Source organism: Eumetopias jubatus, unplaced genomic scaffold (genome assembly GCF_037043125.1).
Source record: "Eumetopias jubatus isolate StellerSeaLion01/CBP00866 unplaced genomic scaffold, mEumJub1_p1.0 scaffold_4, whole genome shotgun sequence".
Taxonomy (NCBI): Eukaryota; Metazoa; Chordata; class Mammalia; order Carnivora; family Otariidae; genus Eumetopias; species Eumetopias jubatus.
This window is the reverse complement of record NW_028274810.1, coordinates 141,380,710-141,398,606: the sequence shown is the minus strand read 5'-3', so window position 1 is coordinate 141,398,606 and position 17,897 is coordinate 141,380,710. Positions and strand designations below refer to the sequence as shown.

Sequence of the window (17,897 nt, the reverse complement as noted above, 5' to 3'; positions counted from 1 at the left end):
AGACGTTTCTGCTGTATAACCATGTCATTAAGTATCATTTATATGAATGATTTTAATGATTAATTTTTAAATTGTTCACTGAGAGATAAAATAATGATTAGCGTACTTCTGCAATCCTTCAGGTAGTTCTTTCTTTCTTAGAAATTTCAAGTCACAGGGCGTCTGGCTGGCTCAGTTGGAAGAATATGCAACTCTTGATCTCGGGGTTGTGAATTCGAGCCCCAAACTGGGTGTAGAGATTACTTAAAATAAATAAATAAAATTAAAAAAAATTTCAGGTCACTGTGATTACGGGCAAGTCTTTAGCTATTGTGCTGGTGCGATATACAGTCAGTTCCCATATGCCCAAGGCAAGCATATCATATATGAATTTTCTTTTAAATTTCATAGAATTACTACATACCAGTATATCAGGAAACACTTGACATTCTCCAGGACGTGGTTGGCATAAATTGAGACAGTAAAAGAACCAAGTTTTGTTTCTGCCCTGGTGTTGTGTGACTTTTGTTTGACATGTCACTTCATGTCTTAGTGCTTCTGTTTCAAAATCTGTAAAATGAAAGCATCAGTTTGTGATTTCTAAGATCTCTTCTGTGTTTGACATTTTATAATTTAAAATTAATACTAGATAACTTGCTTGAAGTACCTAAAAAGTATGTTCATATAGCCAAATATATTTACTGCTTAAATAATTTTTAAAAAGGATTTGAGAAGCTCCATTAATTCTCTTACATTACAGTATCTAGTACATTGTGTGTTAAACTTTGGTTTTTATCCCATCCCACATTTATAGAACATAGGAGTGTTGAGGGCATCTCTATGTTAGTAAACTGTGTTTATAGGAGTTTGAGAGATAGGTAGCAGGCAAGGTTATTAGAATTATATAATTCATAGAACTACCCTTAAGCATTGGGTAGCTGCATCAGGTGGATCCTCAATTTCAAGCCTTTAGACTCAATAACCTAGAATGTGTGAGAATGTTATTTGAAATGGTTGTTGAGTTTAAAAGGAAGAATTATTTACCCTCATTGATGTCAGCCTCCCTAATGGTAAGGGTAATACAGGGACTGTGAGAAACAGTCTAACTTCCAGAGTCTTAGGACGTTTTATACTTCCTCATGCATGTCAGCATCATGGGAGGAGGCAAAATAATATTGCAAATTGAGCATAAAGAAAAACATTTTCACCAAAGTTTACATGAACTCATTCCCTCTCCACATGGCATCTTTTATAGGTTTCACCTGGCTCAGCCCCCGCCTCTATCACCTGTAGAGCATGATTCAGTGTGGCTAATATTACCTAGAAGAGTTAGTAAGCTTACAAAGACTATTGTAGTTACCAGTTTGGGATTGTTTCTCTTCAGGAATCTCTGGATGATTCCATAGGCATTTTATACTCTGAGGTATATGGCAGTGGGCTTGAAAGTGAGGTAGTGTACCCCCTGCTATGGAAGAAAAGCTTTCTGAAGAGTAGATGAATGTGAATAACTTAAAGGGCAAAAATTTCCATGTGTCTTCTTTCATTTTTTCTTAAAATTGATCTACCTGAGAACATTTCTGTTTTGTGGAATTTTCTTTCTAACTCACTTTTACAATAGCCTTTATACTCTTCAAACCAAAAGCCTGCTCCTTAACCCTACCTAATGTGAATCTAGTCTTTATATAATGTATTGCTTCAGGATGTAAAAATTTCTGGGGCATGAAACAAAGGGACAATTCTAGAATGTATTGTCCTGAGGGAGAGTTCCTTGAGGGCAGAGCAGTTAAAGGTTTTCTAAGAAATAATAGAAAGGGGCAGCACCTTACTTCATTCAGGCAGCAGACTTCTGGTGAGACTCTGGTGCCTCATGTCTCTTTTTCAGAGTTAGAACTTTGATGTGTGATGATTACTGTTACCCCTAATGCCACATTTATTTGAATTTAAAAATGAATTTGGACTCTTTGAGAGAAAGACACATTTGTCTGACGGTTTCTCAATGTGGCCTGGTTTTCCGAACAGGTTATATAGTAGACATTTTCCATATATTGAATGAGGTAAATCTGCAACTCCAAGATTTGATAAAAATATAATTAAAACATACCTACAATATACAACATATCTGAAAATGCATCCTTTCCAACTATTGAAACTTAAAATTTAAATGTTATCCTAAAATGTGTGAAGGGTAGATGGTTTTAGAAATTTATTTTAGAGAAAAGAAAAATATATTTAGACTACTGTTATATAGCAGGTGCATAGGTATGCTTGGTTAATGGCATATTGTTAACCAATGGCTTGGTTAATGTGCATTTGAAAGCTTGCTATTTACTTGCTGTCTACTTGCTTCTAACCACTTGGTGGGAAGAATCCTGCTCAGTACCTAATTTCCTCATCAATAAATGAAGTAAGCTCCTTATCAGTAGATAAGATGAACACCAGGTTAAATAGATTTTACTTAGCTTGTAGGGGGAAGATTAATGATAGCATCTGCAATGAATTCTAATCATAAAAGTAGACTATATGGTAGTTTAATAGATAAAGAAATTCAGGATATCAACAAAACTGCAGCATAAACAGACACTAGGTAGGGGAGCACAAAGGAAATGGAATGCAGAACCTGTGTGAGAGGAGGGTTAGAAATAGTAATGAATTCCTCTACCCTTTTTAAATGGAATACAGAATAAATCTCACCCAGTTCTTTTCAAACAATCGCAAGAAAATATTTAGCTTCAAACATAAGCATAAAAATAAATGAGCTCTTACCTGAAACAGTTTTTTTAAGTTAAAAATAATCCTGATCCATAAAAAGAAAGGGCATAAAGGGGCACAAAGGAACTTTTGGAGGTGACAGATATGTCTATTAACTCCACTGTGGTGATGGTTTCATGGATGTATTCATGTTTAAACTCATCAAGTTGTATACACAAATATATGCATTTTTTTGTATATCTAAATAAATCAATGCATGACCCAATTGGAAAAAAAAAGTACATAAGATTCTTCCTTGAAATCTTGTCTTAATTCCCTTTCAATAAGTATAGTAGAATACCACTGAATCTCACTTAGGTCAGAAACAGGCTATGTATTTTCTATCACTGAAACAACCCCCAGATCTATTCCTTCTATAATTTTCAACATTTTGAATGGCACCACTATCTACTCTGTCACCTAAACCAGAAAACCAGGAATACTTTCAGGTTTCTATCCATCACCCCTCTTTACTCACAATGTTTGGATATGATCACTTCCTCACTATCTATATGAACTACTAACTGCGGTTTTATTTACGCTTTCATCTTCCATCACCTGGACTAATGTTAGTCTCCTAACTGGTCTCTCTGCTTTTGGCTTGATTGCTCATACACATACTTCACATGTTGTTACTGTGATATTTGTAAAATGTAAATCTGATTATTTTACCTTCTGCTTAAAACCTATTTAATGACGACTCATTTTTTGATGAGTCATGAAGTCATCACGACTCATGAAGTTTCTAATGGCGTAAAGAGCCCTATGATTCGTACCCTGCCTAACTCAAGGCACATGCTTCACTCCATTCTGTATGCCCCAGCCAAACTACACTATTTGCATTTTTCTTAAATTATTACTGCCATTTATCTCTTATGCTTTTGCTTACCCTGCCACTTTAATCTGAATTATAGCTCTGCTTTCCCCTAGACCCTGCTCCTACCCATAACCCCTACCCACTTGATGAACATTTACTCATTTTTCTGGTTTTAAATATCATCTCCCTATGGTGTTTTCTTTGGGTAACTCGTGTGAATTAATCATTCACTCTTTTGTGCCTCAATGGATTCTGAACCCTTCTAATCTAGTACTCTTAATATTTTATTAAGTGACTTTATTTCTCTAAGTCCTCTTGTTTACTGTAGGTTTCCATGTGTTTGACACATAGTAGATCAGTATAAATACTTGTTGAGTGAATGAAGGGAAGAAAGTAATCTCGTGTACTTACCATGGGCATGTTATTCTGGGATAGGCATTGTCTTTCTTTTTTTTTTAAGATTCTATTTATTTGAGAGAGAGAGAGAGAGAGAGCATGAGAGGGGGGAGGGTCAGAGGGAGAAGCAGACTCCCTGCCGAGCAGGGAGCCCGATATGGGACTCAATCCTGGGACTGCAGGATCATGACCTGAGCCGAGGATAGTCGCTTACCCGACTGAGCCACCCAGGTGCTTTTGATCCAGCTCCTTGCTGCAGCTCAGCACTATGACAATGTTTTTTTGAAGATGGCAGTCCAAACTTGTGAACAAATGAATAAAAAAGACAAATTTTATAGGCAGTATGTAATTGTTGCAATTCTTGGAAGAAGGGATTAGACTTGACAGAGAAGATGGAGTAATATTGTAGTGGTGTGAGAGGTGGTTTAGGATTGATTATACAAGGTAGGCAAGAAGGGAGAGATGTGATGGTAGTTTAACTATGGAGAGTATATTGTATTGATATAGAGGGAGGGATTTATCTTTTTGGCAATACAGAGAAGGAAGCAGTAGGAGAAAGATTGAATATCTAGAGATTTTATTGATTTATTTGAGAGAGAGGGTGAGAGAGTGAGAGAGAGCATGAGAGCAGGGGGAGGAGCAGAGGGGGAGGGAAGAGGAGGGGGAAAGAATCTCAAGCAGACTCCGTGCTGTGAGTGTGGAGCCCAATGCAGGGCTCAATGTCATGATCATGAGATCTTGACCTGAGGCAAAATCAAGAGTCCGATGCTTAACCGACTGAGCCACCCAGGTGCCCCATGATTGAATATCTAGAGAAGGAGTCAGAGGGAAACTGATATTGGTTTACTAGGTGACTGGGGAACTAATAATGGAAAGTTATACAAAGAATAGCGATATGATAATGAGAGGAATAGTGAATGATAATGAGAAGGTAGATTAACACTTCAATTGATCTACAGGAGAGGCAATGTAAATTGGTTATTAGCAGAAGTGGTAAGATAGTAACCACGGCCATAGGGAGAGTTGATTATGGGGACAAAATGGTGAGTATAAAATTACTAGAAAATAAAACACATTTTTAATAGCTTTTTGAAAGAAGTTTTAAATATATATATTTGTACTATTAAACTTTTAATAAATCACTTTTGGACATACTCTTAAGTTATTAGAATTTTCAGGTCTAGTAATTATGACCTGAAATAATTTATTGATCAATTAAATTCACTTTTAAAGAACGCTTTATTTATTTATTTGAGAAGAGGGAGAGAGAGGGGAGCTGGGGCAAAGGGAGAAGGAGAAAGAGAATCTTATGCAGGCTCCACACCTAGCACAGAGCCCGACATGGGGCTCGATCTCACCACCCTGAGATCATGACCTGAATCGAAATCCAAGAGTTGGACGCTTAACCAACTGAGCCACCCAGGTGCCCCTAAAGAGCATTTTAAAATTCAAATTATCCATATGCTTAAAATAAAGATATTTCTCCACAGGAAGTTATCTTTGATATTTCATATATTTATATTTTATATTTCAGAATATAATATTTTATATTTCATCAGTCTTTGTCCTAAGATCCTTGATAATATTTTATATTTATACACTACCTTTGATTTTCATGCAACTCAATTCCAGTTTGTTAATGAGCCTTATATCACTTTTGACAAATACACTGAAATTTCTGACTTAATTGTATTACTAAAATTTGATTAGAAATTAAAATCTGTTTTTAATTTCTTTTCTTGGAAGGCTTGCAAGTTCAAAGAGAAGGACCATTTTGATTAGGAGTCATCATTCTCATTCTTCCTGTTTCTTCTAACAACTTCCTGGGGGATTTTATGTGCTCCTATACCTTCAAATACCGTATATATGCTGATGATTTACAGATATGATTTCACTAGCCAGATTATTCTTTTGAGCTCCAGATCCACATATATAGTTCCTACTAAAAAATCTCTGTTTGGATGTATTAATTGGTACCTCAAATTTACCATGTCTATACCTGAATTCATTATTTGCCAAGTATGTTTCTCATGTGTTTCTTCTTTCAAGGAATGGTTCTCTTCCAGTTGCTCAAGCCAGACTCGGAGTCCTCGTCTATGTCTTCATTCAAGTATTAATAGCCTTATTCTCAGTATCTCCTAAATCAGTCTATTTCTCTCCATTTCTCTTGCTACTACTGTAGTTCACAATGCTCTCAAATTTGTTTCTTACCTGAAATATTTCAATATCTTTTTTTTAAGATTTTATTTATTTATTTGAGAGAGAGAGAGGGAGTGTGAGTGAGGAAAGGGGCAGAGGGAGAGAGAGAAGCAGACTCCCCGCTGGGCAGGGAGCCTGCCCTGGGGCTCCGTCCTAGAACCCTGGGATCATGGCCTGAGCCGAAGGTAGATGCTTAACTGTCTGAGCCACCCAGACACCCCGTATTTCGTTATCTTCTTAATTGTTCTCTCAGCTTCCAGATTTGTCTCCTTCCAATCAGTGTGCACTTTGTAGCATAGCTGAAGACTCAGTAAATAGTGGTTAATAATATTATGCTGTATTTAGAAATCATATGATAGGTTTTTTTGTTTATTTTTATTCCTGTTGAAAGATAATAAAGATATGATGGCAATAATATTTCATAATGTTTTATAGCTAAGTTATTCATGTATGTGTTATAGCTGAAATTTAACTTACCTGTTCAGAGGGATTAACTTGCCAAATGCATTAGTTATAGCTTCATTTTGTTTCATTTTTTAAATTTCTGCAGTGTGAATTAGTTTTTGTTGAAGTGTTATGCTTTTAATTAACCATGGAGACTTTAGTTCAAACATACCAGTTATAATTTAGTCATTCCCACATACTTGTATTCCAAATATACTAGTCTTATTTGTGCCTTTGTGCTTTTTGCATATTTCATGTTCTTTACATAAAATATTCTTCCTTACTGGTCTTGCTTGACATTCTCTTCTTTATTCTTTAAAGACCTGCTTACATCTCAGAAACTTTCTCTTAATCCTTTTTCTTAAAGTCCTGTTATCTCCTCAATCATTGTGTTTCTATAGTGCTTTGTTGTTTTCCTGCTTTCAGAAGTCTCTCTGTTCTGCAATGGGTTTTTAATTTTTTTTCTTATTACATTTAGTTCTTTGATGGCAGAAACTGTCTTACTTAATTATTATGTCCCAGAAATCTAGTTTAGTGCCTGATACATATATATTGAGTGCTTCATAAATGATTTTTGTTGGACTAAATGATTAGCAATAGATGTCCTGGACTGTGTACAATAGCTTTTATATGATCTTTAGTTTTATCATTTGTAACAAATGAAGCAATCAAGAACACAGTATAATGTAAAGAATGCAATTCTGTCCCTTCTAGGCAATATCCTATGTTTCAGTAGGTTAGAATATTAGATATAGACCTCTATACCAGGCACTGTATTGAGAGCTTTCCATGTTTTTTTATTTCAGAAAATCCTATAAAGTAAATATTAATTCCCTATTTTGCAGATAAAGGCTTAGAGAGCTTAAGAAAATTGCACAAGATATACAGGTAAAAATGTTATTTAAAAAAAAGGTGGAATTTTAAGATAGGTCTCTTCCTCTTTGTCACAAGTATTATATACGGCCACCCATATTTCAGAGAAGCAGTGATCTTCAAAACACATGATTTCAATTTTTAATTTATGTAAGTTCTTATATCAGATAATTAATATTATGTTATCACTTTTACTGTTATCATTATTTTATATTTAAGTAAAGAGAAATGCAGCAATTTTTAACTATAGAATATCTAAATATGTTCTCTTGACCAAGTCATGTATCTTGCTATTTTATTTTCCACATTTATAATAGGAAACCATAATCCAAAATTATCAACTGTAATCATAACATTTCATCTTTAATGCTTTTTTCTAATTTTTTTCTTTTTAGTTATAAAGTTTAGAAGGCTTCTAAATTAATGGGACAGAAATAACTTTTAGAAGCAATATGCATAATTCATAGAAAATTTTGTCTACTTTTGACAGTATATGATGAAATTAAAGATAAACAGTGATGCTGTGTTTTATTGTCTCTGCACTTAAAAAGCTATTTAACATTTTTCAGTTTCTCTCTTTGGATTAATTGAGTGTTTAATTGGGATTTTATTTGTGGAAAGAACATTCTCATTTTTCTGATGTTTGTATATTTAGTTGCTTTTACAGAAACTATTGTTTATGTATCTTTATATATTCTAGTACATGCTCTTGCTTGAAATGTGTGGAAAAACTTTTCCTTTTAAAATGTTTATATTTCAATCAAAATGGTAAATTAGACTTTTTCAGAATTTTTATCTCACTTACAAACTCTTAAAAACTCTTACTTGTTTTAAGAATGGAATTAATTATTATTTTTTTTGTTTTGTCTTTTCTGTCCTTTCTGACTTGCTTTCGTGGATTTCACACCAGGAGGACAAAGTGGTTAGAGTCTTTTTTTCCGTCTAATATGATTTTTTTCTTGCTGTTATTATTGCTAATTTTAATTTTATAGCTGTACTTAATTTATACACTTCTAAGTGTTTTGTTACAGCTGTAGTGCATGATAATTGCTATACATTGATATATTTTAAGCATGCTATCTGATTTTACTGATAAACACATTATATTATATTATAGATGAAAATTTGATTACTTCATTTGATTCTTGAAAAAGCCTGCTTCTTTAGATTTTCATGTTTTTTTTTAAAGGAGATATTCTAGTATTCTTCATTGTGATAAGAATTCCTTTCATCTTATGCTTCTCTAAACTCATCATTGTATTGGTCAGAGTTTTCGAAAGAAGTTTCTAATTTAATATAAAGATTTAATCTTTCTAATAATGAGTCTCAATAGCATTGAACATGGATTTTCTGAAGTGTATAGTTATAGTTGATTTGAGCATTTAATATATTTTTATTTTTGTTAACAATATGTTTTAGAGATTGGTAAAATGTCTATCTTATATCCTCATGTTGAGCCTATTAGATATAACTATAATTTTAAAATACTCAGGTATATAGAATTTGACCACAGGCAGGATTTGAATAATCTGCTAATGTCTGCGGAAGTCTGACTTGGATTTGAATCTGCTCTGGAGACTGGTGACTTCCTGCAAACATAGATAAAAATCTTTCTATTCTGATTCCTTTGATGAGTCAGACTAAAACTTGAGGTCTTTTCAAGTTTTCCAAATTCAAATTGGCATAATACCCAAAGAGAGATCCTTTAGCTGATATCTTCCAACAGTACCTTCTTTTTTGTTGGTTGGAGCATTTTTATTCTGTTCAGTTTTCAGTTACTTGGTTGGGATAATATAGGTGTTGGCAAATACTGATGTGGGTTTAGAATGAAATCTCTGAGCAGAAGAAAAGATAGTGACTACCTTCTTTTTTTTTTAAACCTATAGGAATTCTACTAAACTTTGAAGGCAGTTTTGAGGATGTACATTCAGTTATCATAGAACTGTCCCAGACTACATCATCCTCACTTCAAGGCAGGTTCCCTAGAGAACCCACCAGCTTTCTACCAGCCAGCTTTATTAGCTGACTCTCAAGTAGTACAGTTGAGGCAATTCAAAACCTTTAGAATCTCTCGTGCTACTTTTGTGTCCAGAGTTAACACAGGCTACATAATAGTTTGTCATCTGTAGTTTCCATAATGAATTCTGACACCTATCCTAGAAATGAGACTCTTAGTGCTAACTTAGCTGCAGAAATGACTCTCATGTACTGACAAGATTTCATAATATAACAGTCTGTATTTTCAACCACAGAGAGGCTAACAGATAAAAGTATGTGAATTTTATGTGGGTTTGGAACATCACAAATAAAACTCAACAGACCTTTTTAATGACACTCTTTATGCAGCCCTGTTTAATAGAACTTTCACCAATGATGACAGTGTTTCATATCGTTAATATCCGATGCGGTAGGTTCTCATCACAGGTAGCTATTGAACATGTGAAATGTGGCTAGTGTGGCTGAAGAACTGAAATGGAAATTTTATTTAATTTTAATTAAATTTAAATAGCCATAGATAGCTAGTGGCTAGAGAAACCGCAAGCATGGGTAGCAAACATTCTGTGACCACTCAGCCTCTAAGGCACTACCCTGTCCTCACAGTGGCAGTATAATGTGTAGACAGTAGTGGAGATACAAGCTGCACAGAACGTAGGAAGGCTACACTCGCCAGTGCCGGTCTCTTAGATAGCCCAGGAGAATAATGGACAAGGGACATCCTCCCAAAGGGCAGAGCCAGGGGACATGAATGATAATAGTCAAAGGAGAGGAGCCGAATCAGGGGCTGCCAGATGGGGTAACCAGAGAAATGAAGATATGTCCATGTAGGGATTGCTGTCAGCTATGGATAGTTAACCACTGTATCTTTCTGATTCTTCCTGTTTTTGGATGAGAGTTTTTGCAGTCACTCTGTTCTTTCTCCATCATTGTGTATTGAGTGTGTTGGGAACAGATAACTTGTCTTTCAGTGTGTAGTCAGTGGTTCACAGTGAGGGACACTCAACCTTGATGGAAAGATTTGCTAGAGATCCTAGATTCAGGGCTAGATTTTGTAACTAGATGAGACTTTGGGACTGTCTCCCTTAGGGAGGGAATGAAATGTGTTATGTGTAATGTGTATACATACATACATACATATACACACACACACACACATGTGCATATACATATGCACATGTTATACACACATTACACATACACATACATTACATATAGACATGTGTATATATATATGTACACAAAAACACATATGGACTGTTGACTAGTTCAAAGAGCAGACTGTTCTGGAACTTGCTCAGTAGCTATCCTAACTTCCTTCTCTCTTGCAATCCCCAATGGAAGGACCTGAAAAATATAAAAATTTCTAGATTTCCTTACAACTGGGAATGGCTGTGACACAGTTCTAACAAAAGAAAATTTATGAGGGCTTCTAGAAAGTCATGATAAAAAAAAGAAAGATGTATCTGGCACTACCTTTTAATGCAAAAGTGTTGCCTTGAGCTTTACCAGCCCTTTTTGAAGATGAGGGAAAAGCCAAGAGTATTGGAATCATTAGGCATGATATTGTTGAGCTACTGATTTAATAGTATTGGACACTGTTCTTCAATGTGAGAGAAGTACCCACCCTCAATTAGTTTCTGCCACTAAGAGTCAGATTTTCTGTTACTTGTAGACAAAAGTATTTCTAATGGAAACCTTAGTGGAGATGTAATGTGCTGCAGGGAAACCATACAGACATCCAGAGTTGTTCTTCAGAAATACAGAACTGGAAGAAAGAAATACATGTTGATCACTGTCCAGTTGTTATTCATCTATCTGCTTTTGCCTCTATAAATGTTTGAAGAATTAGGATCACGTAACATGTCTGCTTATATATTACATATAAATTACCTCAGGTTGTAAATGGTAAATTAATATGAATATGTTGGTCTTAGAATATTTTCTTAAATATGAATTTATCCTATTTCACATAGAATCAAAGAAAAGGGATTGATTTTTTTAAAATATAATTTGGTTGTTTCTTTGAATTTTGTGTGGAACAAATGAAGAAACTAAAGTTCTATGGTAAATTATTTGCCCATAGGTTAGAACATATCTCTGTTTATCTTGTAATAAACATTGACCTATTCATGTCTAGTGAGAGCATAATGAAATTATAGCTTTGGAAGCAAAGTGATGCTCAATTTCACTGTCTAGAGATAATATTATCTGTTTATATAAAGACCACCTTAACGAGGATCCTCTTTCTTTTTTTACAACAGCGATGAATTCTTTTAGGATACCAGTGTTACTAGTGGTTATTGTTATTGAAATAAGGGTGTGGAAGGATGATATGTGACTGGTAGTATTTCTCACATTTCAGAAACAGGAAGGTGATCTGTTGGGTTGCAGCTGCAGCTATGATATTCAGAGCAAAGTGCTTTGTTTTCACTGAAATTTAATGCTTTTTCTGATTTAAGCACATTATTCAGGATTCCATACCTACGTGTTTATCTAGCTGCTCATTGTAGTTCTCCTTTGGAGTTGCAATTCAGTAAGAAAGTATGTTTATAGTATGGTTGATTGTTCCGTTTCATCTGGGCAATAGCTGTGCAGAGCTGCATTCCAGTAAATACTCTCTTAACAGTGATAAATTAACTATTTGCTTTTGCATTTTATTTGATAATAAAATAACATGTAGGGCGCCTGGTGGCTCAGTTGGTTAAGCGACTGCCTTCAGCTCAGGTCATGATCCTGGAGTCCCTGGATCGAGTCCCGCATCGGGCTCCCTGTTCGGCAGGAGTCTGCTTCTCTCTCTGACCCTCCCCCCTCTCATGTGCTCTCTCTCTCTCAAATAAATAAATAAAATCTTTAAAAAAATAAAATAAAATAACATGTATATGATATTAATAAAATTGTTCTAGAAATTGAATATAAGAGCTCTGTCAGGGCCACTTTTATAATAAAATCACAAGTTTAAATGCTACCACTACCATTCTGCCTCTTATTATAAGTCTGACAAAGACCAGAATTTATACATTTTCACTAAGAATACTATGCAAACCTCCAGGGTTTTTGTTAGCAAAATAGAAGTATTTTGAACAATATTATTTAGATAACATACCCTACAACAGAAATGTGGAAAAATGAATTTAGAAAACACGGAGAGGGTGGAGGGAATGGGTGAAATAGGTAAAGGGGATTAAGAGATACAGGCTTCCAGTTACAAAATAAGTAAGTCACTGAGATGAAAAGTACAACGTAGGGGAAATAACCAATAATATTGTAATAACATTGTATGGTGGCAGATGGTGACTACACTTATTGTGGTGAGCACTGAATAATGTATAGAATTGTCAAATCAATACGTTGTATACCTGAAACTAATAGAACATTGTATGCTAATTATACTTCAATTAAAAAAAGGCGGGAAGAATTCTGAGTAGGGGAAATTGAAAGACAGGGAAATTGTAGAGCTGGGGAAATATTGTGCCTATTTAAAAGACAGGAATAAAAATCACATCAATAAAAAAAGATAGGAACGGCTGAATATTTACTTGGATATATTATATATTCTAAATTCAGTGAAAAATTTATAATAATAAAAATCATTCACCTGATCAGTTGCATAGTTTTTGTAAATGAACTTTGGAAATCTCATTTAGATCTCTTATAAAAAGGGATTAAAACTCACATTGTGCAAATTCTGTGAAATGACATATCTGTAAGATAAAATATCCTACAGGGAAATGACAAGTGAAAATACTGATAACTATAATATGTTGAAGGTTTTAGAAGTTCATGTTACTAATAAGAACTGATTTAAGTGACTCAATTTGGCTACGATAGAGATCAGAGGAAGTTGGAGAGAATATGATGTATATTTACAATTGCAGCATAGCTAACTGCTTTCTTAAAAAATTTTATTTTATTATGTTATGTTAATCACCATATATTACATCATTAGTTTTTGATGTAGTGTTCCATGATTCATTGTTTGCTTATAACACCCAGTGCTCCATTCAGTACGTGCCCTCTTTAATACCCATCACCAGGCTAACCCGTCCCCCTAACCCCCTCCCCTCTAGAACCCTCAGTTTGTTTCTCAGAGTCCATAGTCTCTCATGGTTTGTCTCCCCCTCCGATTTCACCCCCTTCATTTTTCCCTTCCTACTATTTTTTTTAAACATATAATGTATTATTTGTTTCAGAGGTACAGATCTGTGATTCAGCAGCCTTACACAATTCATAGCACTCATCATAGCACATACCCTCCTCAGTGTCTATCACCCAGCCACCCCATTCTTCCCACCCCCCACCACTCCAGCAACCCTCAGTTTGTTTCCTGAGATTAAAGAATTCCTTATATCAGTGAGATCATATGATACATGTCTTTCTCTGATTGACTTATTTCGCTTAGCATAATACCCCCTAGTTCCATCCACGTTGTTGCAAATGGCAAGATTTCATTTTTTGATGGCTGCATAATATTCCATTTTATATATATATATATATATATATATATATACCACATCTTCTTTATCCATTCATCTCATGATGGACATCTTGGCTCTTTCCATAGTTTGGCTATTGTGGACATTGCTGCTATAAACATCGGGGTCCACGTACCCCTTTGGATCACTACATTTGTGTCTTTGGGGTAAACACCCAGTAGTGCAGTTGCTGGGTCGTATGGTAGCTCTATTTTCAACTTTTTGAGGAACCTCCATACTGTTTTCCAGAATGGCTGCACCAGCTTGCATTCCCACCAACAGTATAGGAGGGTTCCCCTTTCTCCGCATCCTCGCCAACATCTGTCGTTTCCTGACTTGTAAATTTTTGCCATTCTGACTGGTGTGAGGTGGTATCTCATTGAGGTTTTGATTTGGATTTCCCCGATGCTGAGTGATGTTGAGCACTTTTTCGTGTGTCTGTTGGCCATTTGGATGTTGTCTTTGGAAAAATGTCTGTTCATGTCTTCTGCGCGTTTCTTGATTGGATTATTTGTTCTTTGAGTGTTGAGTTTGATAAGTTCTTTATAGATTTTAGATACTAGCCCTTTATCTGATATGTCATTTGCAAATATCTTCTCCCATTCTGTTAGTTGTCTTTTGGTTTTGTTGACTGTTTCTTTTGCTGTGCAAAAGCTTTTTATCATGATGAAGCCCCAATAGTTCATTTTTGCCCTTGCTTCCCTTACCTTTGGCGATATTTCTAGGAAGAAGTTGCATAGCTAAGTTCTTGAGAGCAGAGGCAGGTCATACATTTTGATTATGTATTTTGCTACTTCTCCAGCTTTAGGTAACTTTTGCTTTGATCAAGTTATTCCAATTTGGTATTCCATTCTATTGAATCTACAACTGAAATGAGACCTGTTTCTTCATCTTCTATGAGGTTCCCTAATTACTAAATGCCATAGATGAGAGTTTATGAGCTCCTGAAATAGGAGAAAGTGTCATTGGCTAATACTAAGTGATGGATCTGAGAGTTGAGAGTTAAAATTGAGAAGTTTAGTGGTTGAATAAAGAGGATGAAAAAGATAGAGTAGTATAGGATTGCAACTAGATTTTTGCATTGAATGAAGGTACTTGTGCGGAAGCCAGCCTGTGGAAGATAGAAGGCATATTTGGGGCAGGAAGGGAATGCAACGATTGTAGTTACAGTGATACCGGAGTTTAAAGAGCTTTTAGGAAACCAAGAAAGAGATATTTATTAACAACAGCTCACTTTGTTAAACAATCATCATGTATGAAAAGCACCGTGATAAACTTTTCAGTGTGTATCATTTCATTTCATTCTCATGACAACTTCTATTTAACAGGGAGCAGTGGGAGTCCTAATAGGGTCTGAGGTGGGATGAAACATGAAATGGTTAAGAACAAAAACTCTACTTTCAGAATGCCCAAGTTTAAAGCCAGCCTCTATCACTTTACTAACTGTATTATTTGGGCCAGTTATGTCACTACTATAAGCCTTACTTTCCTCATATCTAAAATGGAGCTAATATTCTTTTTTTAATAGTCTTTTTTATGGCTGAGTAATAGTCCATTTAATATATATACCACTTCTTTTTTATCCATTCATCTGTCGATGGACACTTGGGCTATTTCCATAATTTGGTTATTGTAGATGCTGCTGCTATATAAGTGTCAGGGTGCATGTGTCCCTTTGAATTAGTATTTTTGTATTCTTTGAGTAAATCCCTGGTAGTGCAATTGCTGGATCATAGGGTAGTTCTATTTTTAACTTTTTGAGGAACCTCCATACTGTTTTCCACATTGACTGCACCAGTTTGCATTCCCACCAACAGTGCAAGAGGGTTCCCCTTTCCACACATCCTCATCCACATCTGTTTCTTGTGCTGTTGATTTTAGTCATTCTGGCAGGTGTGAAGTGATACCTCATTGTGGTTTTGATTTGTACTTTCCTGATGATCCGTGATGTTGAGTATCTTTTCATGTGTCTTTTGGCCACCTGTATGTCTTCTTTGGAAAAATGTCTATTCATGTCCTCTGCCCATTTTTTAACTAGATTATCATTTTTTGGGTGTTGAGTTTTATAAGTTCTTTATAGGTCTTGGATACTAACCCTTTATCAGATATGCCATTTGCAAATATCTTCTCCCATTCCATAGGTTGCCTTTTAGAGTTGTTGATTGTTTTCTCTGCTGTGCAGAAACTTTTTATTTTGATGAAGTCCCAACAGTGTATTTTTGCTTTTGTTTCCCTTGCCTTAGGAGACCTATCTAGAAAGAAGTTGCTATGGACAATGTCAAAGATGATACTGCCTGTATTCTCCTTTAGGATTTTTATGGTGTCAGGTCTCACATTTAGGTCTTTCACCCATTTTGAATTTATTTTTGTGTTTGGTGTTAAGAGAGTGGTCCAGTTTTATTCTTTTGCATGTTGCTGTCCAGTTTTCCCAACACCATTTGTTGTAGAGACTTTTTTTTCCCCATTGCATAGTCTTTCCTGCTTTGTCAAAGATAAATTGACCATATAGTTGTGGGTTCATTTCTGTTTTTCTATTCTGTTCCATTGATCTATGTGTTTATTTTTGTGCCAGTACCATACTGTTTTGATCAGTACAGCTTTGTAATATAACTTAAGTCCAGAATTATGATGGCTCCATCTTTTTTTTTTTTTTCTTTTTCAAGGTTCCTTTGGCTATTTGGGGTAATGGCATGGATGGAACTAGAGAGTATTATGCTAAGTGAAATAAGTCAGTCAGAGAAAGACAAATACCTTAATGATTTCACTCACATGTGGAATTTAAGAAACAAAACAAATGAGCAAAAGGAGAGAAAAAAAGAGAGAGAGAGGAAAACCAAGAAACAGACTCTTAACTGTAAAGAACAAACTGCCGGTTACCAGAGAGGAGGTAGGTGGGGGGATGGGTTAAATGGGTAATGGGGATTAAGGTGAGCACTTGTTGTTAATGAATTGTATGGGAATTGTATGTAAGGTATTGAATCACTATACTGTACACCTGAAAGTAATATTACACTGCATGTTACCTAACTGTAATTTAGATAAAAAGTTAAAAAAAAAGAAAAAAGAAAAAAAATGGAGGCAATAAATAAATATACAAGAACAGTGTCTACCCATAGGGTTGTGTTATTTGATTATTGATTCTCCAGGACTCTGAGGACCCTCTTTCCTAAGTGCCAAAAAGGAAAGTAAAACCCAACATCATGTTTTAAAAATAAATACGAGAATTTATTATATGTCAACATAAAAGCTGAAATAGAACAATGTGTGGTATTGGTTTGGTGATTGCCCTGTGATAGTCATTGGGTCCAGTGATGATCTTACTGTCCTGAATATATTCTCCCCCTCTTGGGTCTGCTTAAGTCTCTCAAGGCCTTGGTTTAATTTGTCTGACTAGGACAGAGGCGGGAGAAAACTGTTTAGGGACCAGTTCTTTTTTGTATGGAGTTGCTTGTGAGTCCTCATCCCTGGTAGGATACACTCATTTCTTATATTCATGATCTCTCCATTTTCTTCTTCCTCTACAGCTCTCTGTTCTCAGTGCCCCTCCCACACAAAAGACCCTTTCTGTTCCCTTGACTCTTCCTCTGGTCCGGTCCTGCCCTCCAACTCCTATGTCTCTCTATAATATAGTTCTGCATCACTGCCATGTTACACTATATACAAATGTTTCACTTATTTTAAAGAACATTATTATGTATTTGGATAAATAACATAGGGACATGGTACAAAATTCAAAAGATCCCAAAAAGCGTAGAGAGCGAAACTAAGTTTCTTTCCCATCCCTGGCCCTTAGTCTTCTAGTTTCCCAGTATCTCCAGTGTATTCCCTACAGGCAGCCAGTTAGCATTTTCTTTTATATACTACGAGATATATTTATGGGCATACAGGTTTTACACAAATATTCTGCACCTTAATTTTATCTCTTACTTGTATATCTTGGAGATTTTCCCATATTGATATGTATAGAATTA

The 17,897-nt window shown here is 35.3% G+C and overlaps 1 protein-coding gene across 26 annotated transcripts in view; it reads left to right on the top strand.

Annotated features, from left to right (window-relative positions):
* RIMS2 (regulating synaptic membrane exocytosis 2) overlaps positions 1–17,897 on the top strand; it is a 585,834-nt gene that overhangs the window by 125,701 nt on the left and 442,236 nt on the right. For 13 of the 26 annotated variants that reach the window (XM_028109900.2, XM_028109976.2, XM_028109882.2 and 10 more), the window contains one exon: positions 8,367–8,378. The exons of the other annotated variants lie outside the window; for them this stretch is intronic. In XM_028109900.2, coding sequence (XP_027965701.1) covers positions 8,367–8,378 — 12 coding nt within the window. The remainder of the gene's footprint in view (positions 1–8,366; positions 8,379–17,897) is intronic. 26 annotated transcript variants of the gene reach the window in all.